General features: G+C 63.9%; 1 protein-coding gene across 3 annotated transcripts; it reads left to right on the plus strand.

The window, feature by feature from the left end:
- Positions 1–354: 354 nt before the first annotated feature.
- On the plus strand, positions 355–9993 carry BSG (basigin (Ok blood group)). Of its 3 annotated transcripts, none has more exons than XM_017967671.4 (9): positions 355–460; positions 5286–5633; positions 6609–6765; positions 7358–7440; positions 7561–7697; positions 7855–8131; positions 8854–8878; positions 9054–9122; positions 9259–9993. In XM_017967671.4, exons 1-8 carry the CDS (start codon positions 394–396, stop codon positions 9115–9117), a joined length of 1158 nt encoding a protein of 385 aa, XP_017823160.3. In that variant the 5' UTR covers positions 355–393; the 3' UTR covers positions 9118–9122; positions 9259–9993. The 3 variants fall into 3 exon arrangements, with proteins under 3 accessions (XP_017823160.3, XP_017823158.3, XP_017823159.3); XM_017967669.4 differs by lacking the exon at positions 5286–5633 and adding an exon at positions 8400–8414; XM_017967670.4 differs by lacking the exon at positions 5286–5633.
- The last annotated feature ends 638 nt before the right edge of the window (positions 9994–10631 follow it).

Consider the following 10631-nt stretch of genomic DNA (forward strand, 5'->3'; position numbering starts at 1 on the left):
CATTTCGATAAAATCTGGGTAATACCCTTTTAAGGTTTCAACCCCCTCGAGCGCACCGCCCTGCCCTCTAAACTTTCAAAGCAGGGAGGAAGAAATGCGCATGCTCCAGGCGCGTCCCTTAGGCCCCTCCCGTTTCTTAGCAACGTCGCGTCCCCTGCGCCGCCGGCCGGCTTCCGTAGCTGGAGCTTGCGGGAGCTAGCGCGTGTGCGTGCGCGCGTGCGCAGGTATAGCGACCGGCATGCCCCGCGCGCGCCCCGCCCCTGCGACGCCGCCGTGCGTGCGCGCGCTCGGCCCGCACCTCCTCCCCCCCCCCCCCCCCCGCGGGTTCTTATAGCGGCCGCGGGCGGCGGCGGCGGCAGTTGGTCGCGACGGTGCTGGCGGGGACGGGACATCATGGCGGCCGCGCGGCTCGTGCTGCTGGGGTTCGCGCTGCTGGGCGTCGACGGAGCCTCCGGGGCTGGTGAGGAGTTGGCGAGGGGCGGGGGTGCGGGCCGGCGGGGGCCGGGAATGGAGGCTGCGGGTGGAGGCTGAGGTGCGGACCCGAGGCCCACGGGAGCCTGGGCCTCGGCGCGGGGCGGCCCGGGGAACGAAAGGCCGGCCCCGGAGGTTTCCCGCGGCAGCTTGGAGTCTGGCGGTGAAGTCCCAGCGTTTGAGGGGAGCTGGGGGTCCTCCCGGGGCTGCTCGCCCGGCTCCTGGGCCTCCGTGTGGGCGTGAAGCCGCTTGCTTGGGGTTGGGGTTAGGGAGCTGGGGGGGGTCCTGGCCCGGCCGGTCTCGGTCTGGGGACAGAGCGTCCTGCTTCTCGGCGGCCGCTCCCCGGCGGCGGTGGAGGATCTCGCGTCACCCCGGGTCAGGGCGGTCGCGAAGCGGGTTGCAGGTGCCCTAACCCCCGTCCCACCGGACAGAGCTTCGGTGAGCGCCCCCTTTGGCCTGGAGCCAGGGGTCAGGGGCTGGGCTGGTGCCTGCCCGACCCGTCCTGCGGGGACTGGACCCCCCCCCTCGCCTGGGAGCGTTAGGGTCAGAGACCCCCGCCCCCCCGACTCTGGGACGCTCCGGGACCCCCGCAGGGCCCGTGCTGCCTGGAGCGGTCATCTTGGCGTCCTCATCTGGAAAAGGGGCTTTTCTCCTCCAAGTGCACGCGGAGGCCCTGAGCGGGTCAGCCCTCGGGATCGGGAAGGGATTATCGTTCTTCGCGGGATTTGGCCCTGGCCTGCTGCCTCGGGTGTGCACCTGCCCCCGGGTGCTCTCCCGCACTCTTAAGCCCTGGCAGGCTGCTCCCTCGAGGGGCCCTGCCTGGAACGGAACGCAGAGCCTCCCTCCAGAGGCGCCTGGCTTCAGGACACACGAGGAGGTGGTCTCTGGATGCCCCTCCTCGTGTCACAGGCGAGGAAACTGAGGCCTGTGGGGAGCTCATGTTCCAAGGTCACAGGGAGCGCAGGAAACAGTGAGAAAGTCGTTTCTAGCAGAGTCTGACAGGGCATTCGGTTTTCAGTGCTGTTGGCAGGAGGGGGCCCTGTGCTGGGGGTGGGCAGACGTGGTTTGGAGAGTGTACTTGGGAAACGGATCGAGGTGTGATTTTCCAGGAGAAAAGCACGACAGCCATTCTTGCTTGTGGGGGCAGACTGGCTTCCTTTACTGAGTTCCTCATTTGGTTCTGGGTTATAAAGACTTACAGTGACCGGCTGGGCTCGGTGGCTCACGCCTGTAATGCCTGCACTTTGGAAGGCTTAGGCGGGTGGATCACGAGGTCAAGAGATCGAGACCATCCTGGCCAGTAGGGTGAAACCCTGTCTCTGTTACAAAACCTAAGCTGGGCGAGGTGACTCACGCCTATAATCTCAGCGCTTTGGGAGGCCAAGGCAGGCGGATCACCTGAGGTCAGAAGTTTGGGACCAACCTGATTAACATGGAGAAATCTTGTCTCTACTAAAAATACAAAATTAGTTGGGTGTGGTGGTGCACGCCTGTAATCCCAGCTACTCGGGAGGCTGAGGCAGGAGAATCACTTGAGGCAGAGGTTGTGGTGAGTGGAGATTGGGCCAGTACACTCCAACCTGGGCGACAGAGCGAGACTCTCTCAAGAAAAGAAAAGAAAAAAAAAGATTTATAGTGACCGAAGTGTTGGGAACAAGGTGCAGAGCCGGAGGATCTGGGCTCCTGAAGGGTCAAGAACCAGTGCTCTGAGCCGCTGTCCTGGGCATTGAGCTGTAGGGGCCTTGGGCAGGGGCTGGGGAGGGGCTCCCTGTTGTAGAGGCTTTGCCAGCGAACTCCTGACCCACTTCTGAGATTTCATCCTCACCAAAGTGGCCGTTTATCGAATGCCTCCTGGGTAAGGGCCTGGCCTCAGCACCCTGGCCAGCTCTCTGGGGAGACAGATAGGAGCCCACTGGGGAGGTGAAGGCTGGAGATAAGTCCACCCCAGCCCTGTGCAAACGGCCTCAGTGTCGGGAGCCAGCCAGGCTTGACTGGTTTTCAAGCACAACAGGAGGTTCCTACGTTGAGCTAATTTGACAGCCAAGTGGGTGAAAGACCTTTGGTCTCTCCCTGCTGGGTAGGGTGGTTCACGGTTTTGTTCCTCTGGTGCTCAAGACTGAGAATCGCTTGTCCTCAGCAGAAAGCTTAGCATGGGGCTTACTGGCCAGAGCTGCAGCCTGGGAAGCAGGTGGAGTCTGTGATGCCGGGAGCGCTGCTGTGCAGGTGTGCGTGTGTGCAAGTGTGTTCTCGTGTGTTTGGGTGTGTGTGTTTGCTTGAGCACACGTGTGGGGGATGGGACGTGGGTCCCCGTCCTCGGAGCGTCTCTGTGCTTTTAACAAACGCCACCTTTGCTGGGGACTGACTCCTGAAGACCCGAAGGTCTGGGCTACACAGCCTTGTGTCCTGCGTGGGGTGGACACTGATGTTTGCTCTGTGTATTCGTGACCCTGTTTGCGTCTCCTGAACCTTGCTTCAGGGGCCTCTGGGGGCTTGGGTGGGGCAAGTGCCTGAGGTTGGCCATCTATAGCTCCTGTGGGCTTGTCAGACTGGAGGGCCCCAGTGTGCCGGCTGGGTCCCAAGGGCAGAGGGCTTCACCCCTGAGCCTCCTATGGGAGGAGTGGGAGTGCCTGGCTGCAGCAGGTGGGGTGGGGAGGGAGGTGCCCGCAGACGCCTCCCAGAGCTGTTTTCTCTGGCTTCTGTCAGAGTGCTGCAGTGGGTGGGGAGGAGGGCGGATGGGGGCGGGCGGCCGGCCTTATCCTGTGGGGCTGCTTGTGTACCACGAGGCCTGCCTGGCCCTGAGCCCCAGCCTGGCTGCCGAGTGGGCAAGGAGGCGGTGGCTGTTTTTAGATGAAGGTGACTTTACTTGAGAACATGGGTTATGGGTCATGTGGCCAGAATCGAATGCTCACCTTTCTGGGGCCTGTGGCTGAGAGTCAGGCACTGCCCCTCCTCCTAGTGCTCCTGAGTGGAGGCTCCTGGCATGGAGGGCGGGTTGCCCGGTGGGGTGGGGGGCTCTCCAGCGTACCCAGGAGCCTCTATGGAGGCTTTCTCCTCCTGTGGCCCACACTAGTGGCACTTCAGAACAGACACCAGCGCCATCAGCAAACGGAGGGCCCACGGGCGGTTGTTCTGTCCAGAGCCTTTTGGTCCCTTTGGGAGTGATGCCGTCCACCCGCTGAGAAGGTGGAGGACCCAGTTGCAGCACGGTCACCGGTGCAGACGGCCCCTCAGAGCCTTGGACTTCGAGGCACAGGCTGGCTCGGTTTCCCACAGGACGCCTGGGTATTCCCGAGGCTGGAGGCTGGATCACAGGGGCCTCTTCAGGGCCTGGGGGGAAGGTGGGTGGGGGCAGGTTGGCTGCAGGCCTCCAGCTCCTCTGCTCTGCCCCGTGCCCTGGCCCTGCCCTGCCTGAAGGTGGGGTGTGTTGACTCAGGAGCCAGCCCTGCCTTAGCACCCCGGGTGAGGACAGTGAGGAGGATGTGGAGGGCAGCTTCGCAGGGCCTTAGGAGGAGGAGGAGGAGGAGAAGGAGGGGGCCACTGTGGGGCCGGAAGGAGCTTGCCAGCCGGGCTGCCTCTGGCTGCACTTCCTGCCCTGACTCGCCTCGCCAGGCTCTGCACGTCGCTGCTGTTTTGCAGTCTGGGAAATGTAGGTTACCAGGAGGGGACCCTTTGTGAAAGTGGCACTGCCAAACGTTGTTAATTGCTCCTGCCTGGAGTTCACCTCAGGGGGTCAGCTGTGAACATCCCCTGTCCCTGGGGCCTTGGGGCCCATGACATGTGCACTGCTATGCAGTCTCAGAGCTGTGAGCATGTGTGTGTGCCTGTGTGGTGTGTGTCTGCGGACGTGTGTCCTTGAATGCATATGTTATAGCGGTGTCTGGGAGCCTGACCTCAGAGGGCATTCTAGGAGGGGCTGCACAGTCCTGGCAGGAGTTGCAGGTGGGTGGGGTGCGCCCATTCCCCACTTCCTCTGAGTGTTCTAAGACGGGCTGCACGGTCCTGGCAGGAGGTGGCGCAGGTGGGCGAGGCATGTTTACCCTGGATGTTCTAGGGAAGGGCTGCACAGTCCCCGCGCCTGCTCCCCGTGCTTCCCCAGGGCAGGGCAGTTCCTGGCAGGCGGGTGCCAGGCACAGTGGGAGGGTGCGTGTGGATTCTCCTGTGCTCCTTTCAGCTCCGGGGCCTTCCCTTCTGTTTTGAAGGGAGGAGTGGTGGTGGGCCAGTGGTAACGGTCCCTGAGGCACTGCCGGCTCCGTCTTCCCAAATCCTCTTCTCTGGGTGGCTGCCCTGAGATTGCTGAGGACACAAGCACTTTCCACCCGCAGGCCGTCCTAACAGCCTGAGTGGGGCCTCCTGGACAGAGCCCCCTGCCCCTGTGGGCTTTGGGATTTTATTTTCTCTGCAGCTCACCGGATCTCTCGGGTCAGGGTATCGGGCAGAAGGCAGAGGATGCTGCCCTGGGGACCGGCAGTCTGGAAGTTGGGGCAGCCATGCCCACAGTCCTCTGACAGAGAGGCCCTTGGGGCTTAAATTCCTGGCTGTTCTGCCCAGTTTCATGGGTTTTGTGTTTTAAGCTACGTGTGGTTCCTCATTTATGCCATCAGAAGCCAGTGTGTCTGCTGGGAGGGTGGGAGTCAGGGGGGCGTCCACGGTGGCTCCCACGGTCTTTCTCATGCGCTGCCCTTTGGCAGCCCAGCCCCGTCACTCTCCCACAAGCCGAAAGGAAGCAGCTTCCCCCCAGCCCTGGCCAGGAGTCCTGTGGGCGAGGCCTTCCCCAGGGCGGCACTAACGAGGCTCCGCGCCCGCTCTCCCTGCAGCTGGCTTTGTGCGGGCGCCACTGTCCCAGCAGAGGCGGGTGGGGGGCCGTGTGGAGCTGCACTGTGAGGCTGTGGGCAGCCCAGTGCCGGAGATCCAGTGGTGGTTTGAGGGGCACGGTCCCAACGACACCTGCTCCCAGCTCTGGGACGGCGCCCGGCTGAACCGCGTCCACATCCACGCCACCTACCGCCAGCACGCAGCCAGCACCATCTCCATCGACACGCTCGCAGAGGAGGACTCGGGCACCTACGAGTGCCGGGCCAGCAACGACCCGGACCGCAACCACCTGACCCGGGCGCCCAGGGTCAAGTGGGTCCGCGCCCAGGCGGTGGTGCTAGTCCTGCAACGTGAGTGGCGGGCGCCTCCCTCCCCGCCTCCCTGGTTCCCTCCTGTGCCGCTCCTGCTGATAGAACCCAGACGCCTCCTGCCCCTCTCTGCCCTGCTGGGCCCACCACTGGGACAGGGGGGCCCAGACCTGAAGGGGTGGACTCGCCCTTGACCGCCAGCGCTGGGCGACCTGGCTTGGGGCGGGCAGAGCTCTGCCTTCCAGCAGGTGGGTCCTTGTCCTCCCTCGACCCTGCACTGTCTGTGCCGCCGTCCCTCTCTGCTCCCCCGGGCGCCTGCCTGGCTCCTTTCCTGAGTGTCTGTCCACACTGCCAGCCTGAGGGGCCCTCCAGCCTCAGTCCAGGCTTGCTGCCCTCAGAACCTTCTGTGTCCTGCTCAGCGTCTCGTCCTAAGGGATTTTCACATTCAGTCCTAACCGGAACATTGTAAATTAACCAAGAGATTTGCTCGATGGGGATTGGCAGGAGAACCGGGTGCTCCCAGTGCTGCAGTGCCGTCAGCCTGGAATCGGGTGGATGGGGTCACCTGGGAGCCCCATCCAGGGGCAGGTCTCCACCAGCGGGCATCTGAGGGGCCGTCGAAGGAGGCAGCCTTGGCCAGGGAGGCAGCCTTGGCCGGGGGGCGATTTGGCTGTTTTTTTCAGACAGAAATTTCCAGTTTGTGCTGGGGCTGCTCAAGAGCTCTGTGCCCTGGTCCCTGCTCAGGGACGGGGTGGGTGCCTTGTCTGTCCCGACACCTGGGACCCAGCCTCCTGTGTCTCTGGACAGGAGATCACTGGGTGGGGCCCATCAGCTGCCAGCAAAGGCACCTTCCGGAGGTGCAGCCAGATGTTCCCCTCGGGGTGTCAGGGCCACGGTGTAGTTTCAGAGCCGAAAACAAGTCGTTCAGGGAGGAGCTGTGGGTTCCTGGGTGTCAGGCAGGCAGCGCGGGCTGTGCTCTTCCACTGTGTGCTGACTGCGTCTCCCCGGGCCTCGCAGCTGGGGCAGTTTCCACCTCCGTAGAAAACGTCGGCTCCAAGACGCTCCTCACCTGCTCTTTGAATGACAACGCCACAGAGGTCACCGGGCACCGCTGGCTGAAAGGGGACGTGGTGTTGCAGGAGGATTCGCAGCCTGGACAGAGAATGAACCTGGAGTGAGTGCCGGGCCCCGCGACGCCACTGCGTGGCCTTCTCACCGCTCTCTTGCTGCCATCGGCCTCTGTGGGCCGTGAGAACAGGCTTGATCCAGGCGGAAGTTAGGGATGAGATCTGCTCAGACCCCCAGAGGGAAGCCCCAGGGAAGGTCCTGAGGGACGCCCCTGGGAGCTAAGCTTGTTGCTCCCTTGCCAGGTCCTTGGCACACGTGCAACTCATGAGCGCGTGCTTCTGACACAAGAGAGTGCCACCCTGAGGCCTGCCCTTTGCGGACCCCAGACGCCAGCCACCATGGCTGGAGCCTCGTCATAACTGGGCTGGGGCGGCCCTGGGAGCACAGAGCCGGGAAGATGGTCACAGGGTATAGGGTGCAGAGTAGGGACCAGAGGTGTGGGTGCGTCGGTCCGGGGCGGGGGCCGTCTGTTGGTTTTCTCACCGCTTCCCATGGGGTCTTGCCAGCCTGGCTCTCCCTGGGTCTGCAGGAGACCAGGGCTTGTGCTGAGGTTCAGCCTTGCTTTTTCACTGGACCCTGGGTCCTGGGAGGCGTCCTGCAGAGCCGGTACATGGCTCACCCACCTGCTGTGCTTGCAGGGTGGACCCCGATGACCGCTGGGGAGAGTACTTCTGCGTCTTCCTCCCTGAGCCCACGGGCAGGGCCAGCATCCCGCTCCGAGGTGAGTCTGCGGCTAGGGCTGCTGGGCACCACCGACTGTCCACTGCCTGGAGAAGCTGGAGGGGAACGGCCTCTCCTGCGGGCCCTGTGGTTCCAGGCTCCTCTCTCACCCTCCTGTCAGGGCCCCCCCGAGTGAAGGCTGTGAAGTCGTCGGAACACATCAACGAGGGCGAGACGGCCGTGCTGGTCTGCGAGTCCAAGTCTGCGCCTCCCGTCACCGACTGGGTGTGGTACAGGATCACTGACGCTGGGGACCAGGTGAGGAGCTGAGGGGCCGGGGCAGGGGGTCCCGGGCTCAGCCCCCAGGACCAGGTGAGGGGCCAGGGCTGGGGGTCCCAGGCTCAGCCCTCAGGACCAGGTGAGGGGCCAGAGCTGGGGATCCCGGGCTCAGCCTCTCTGTCCTTGATCCCCTCAGGTCATCGTGAACGGCTCCCAGAGCAGGTTCTTCGTGAATTCCTCGCAGGGCCGGTCCGAGCTGCACATCAAGAACCTGAACATGGAGGCCGACCCCGGCAAGTATGCGTGCAACGGCACCAGCTCCGAGGGCACCGACCAGGCCGTCATCACGCTGCGCGTACGCAGCCACCTGGCCGCCCTCTGGCCCTTCCTGGGCATCGTGGCTGAGGTGCTGGTGCTGGTCACCATCATCTTCATCTACGAGAAGCGCCGGAAGCCCGACGATGTCCTGGATGGTGAGCCTGAGCCCCCTGCCCACACGCCCTGCTCTTGGGGCCACTCCTGCTCAGTCCCTGGAGCTCCACTGCTGACCCAGAGCTTCCAACCAATGAGCCCCAGGCAGGGAGTTCCTGGGACCCTGAAGGAAAGTGTGGGGTGGAGGGTCCATCCCGGGGCAGCTGCGGCTCAGTGGGCAGTGGGCTTGGACCCACCCGGGAGGAGGGAGAGGCGGCAGCTCCGCCCTGCAGCCTCACCCGGCCCTTCTCTCCCTCACTTGGCTGCAAGTTGGCGTTCTCCGTGGTAAGCCAGCCCTGGCTGCTCTGCTGGATCTCGAGGCAGCTGCCAAGAGCCCAAGGCTGTGGCACCAGGGGCCATTTTCTGTCTAGGTTGCATGACGGGGCTTGGGAACCCAAGGTCGGCCCTGGGTTCTGGCAGCCCCTGCCCGCCGCACCCCGCACAGCTGTTCTGCCCCTCGGGCTGCATGTGCCTGTGTGGGGCCTGTGGCGGCTCCTGGAAAGCACTGCAGGGCAGGGGTGAGCCCCATGTGTGGGGCTGGGACAGCTCGCCGTGGGGAGGGGCTCAGAAGACCCAGAAGATCCGCATGGCCGAGGCTGTTGAGCTGCCCGGAGCCACCCCTGGGGACACCGAGGGCGGGGCCCGAGGCACAGCTGCCCGAGTGGGGCCAGCACTGACAGGCTGTCCTCTCGTCCTCTTTTTCATGGTGGCCGTCCCTCTTCAGATGACGACGCAGGCTCCGCACCCCTGTAAGTCCTGGCTCTAGGGCTTGGGGGTTTTAAGGAGCCGCTGCTTGCTGCCCTAGGCCTTTAAAACGCAAAGGCAGACCCCCCCCAGGCTTCAGTGCTCAGGGGTCCCGGGGGCTCGGGGCGGGCAGGGGTGACTCGTGGGGGACACCCTCTCACCCGGCCCCTCGTGCCCCAGGAAGAGCAGCGGGAAGCACCTGAACGACAAAGGCAAGAACATCCGCCAGAGGAACAACTCCTGAGCCAGGTGTGGTGGGCGGGGCCGGGGGCGGTGGGCGGGGGCTCCTCCTGTGGGCAGTGGGCTTGGTGTAGCGGTGGGCTCCTGGGTCCCGCCTGTGGGTCGCTGGGAGGGTCCACTCTGAGCGCCCTTTCCCTGCCCCCAGGTGGCCTGAGGACGCTCCCTGCTCCCATGTCTGCTGCAACTGGAGCCCACTCCCAGTGCTTGCAAGATTCCAAGTTCTCACCTCTTAAAACCCACCCCATAGATTCCCACCATACGCTTCCCTCTTCTTTTTTTTTTTCTTCCTTAAAAAGTAGGGTTTTGTACGTTCAGGATTTCGTTCTTAGGTTTTTCCTCTTTAGCTGTTTCATGAGAGCCCAGGGACTTGCTGCAGTCCCGTCTGTGGTTCTTTGAGCCTCTGGGTCTGAGTCGTGGCGGGGTGGGGAGGCTCGAGTCAGTGCCAAGTCCTTGCCCTTTGTGGGAGGTCACAGGTCACCCGACGGCCCGCGTCCTGCCTGTCTGAAGCCAGTGCTGTCCGGTCGCACCTTGCGCTTTGATGTTTCACTTCCCGAAGGCCACAGGTCTGTGTGTGACTCAGCCTCAGGGACGACTCTGATCTCTTGGCCACAGGGGACTCGCCTGTCCACGCTGATGGCGACCCTGTCCTGGCCTCAGGTGACCCCCAACCCCTCTGTGTCTATGCGTCTGGGGTCGGCTGTCTGGGCAGCTCTGGAGGGGGTTTGCCGGGGAGCTGGTGCTGTAGCCAGGACTCCAGAACCGCAGAAGCCCCTCCCCAGCTCGCCTCTTGGAGGGCGGCCGGCTCTTCACAGCGCCAAGGCTCACGTGGGAACCCGTCTCCCACCCACCACCACAATAAAGATGCCCCACCCTCACCCTCTCCTGGCCCCTGTCTATGCCTGTTTGGGTTGGGTTGCCCCTGGGCTCTGGTGGCCGCAACAGGGGCCCATCCAGTGCTGGGATTTTGCAGCGAGAATGGGTCTGCTGAGATCCCAGTGGGGGCTGGGGTGCTGGGGTCATGGGCTGGACAGGGCCTGAGGCTGTCAGCAAACTTGGAAGGCAGCCGGGACTGCCCCAGCGCCTGAGAGCCTCACAGAGCGTGGGCGCTGACCAGAGCCTTCCCCGAGCCTACTTTTCCTTCTCCGATGGAGGCTGAGGTTTTCTGCTGCCTGCCCTTCCCCGAAGCTGTCTGCACCCATCCTCCTGGGCAGGCTGCTCCAGCAGAGTCCAGGGGGTGGTTCTGCTGGCTCCTGGAGAGCAGGTGTGTGAAGCTGGGCCTGAGGCTGAGCCCCCTGGTGCCTGCCCCCAGCACATGGAACACACACAGTTGCTGGGCTGAAGGGTCCAGGAGCATGGAGCGGGGAGGTTACCAAGACACAGGGCCAGTGAGCCGGTCTGGAGGGAGGTTGGCAGATGCTGTCAGCCTGCAGCACTGGGCCTAACTGGTCTGAGCGGGGGTCTCAGGGTACAGGTTGACAGAAGACGCTGGGTGGGTTCCCAGAGAAGCCGGGGGCCCGG

This window comes from Callithrix jacchus, chromosome 22, assembly GCF_049354715.1.
Source record: "Callithrix jacchus isolate 240 chromosome 22, calJac240_pri, whole genome shotgun sequence".
Lineage (NCBI taxonomy): Eukaryota > Metazoa > Chordata > Mammalia > Primates > Cebidae > Callithrix > Callithrix jacchus.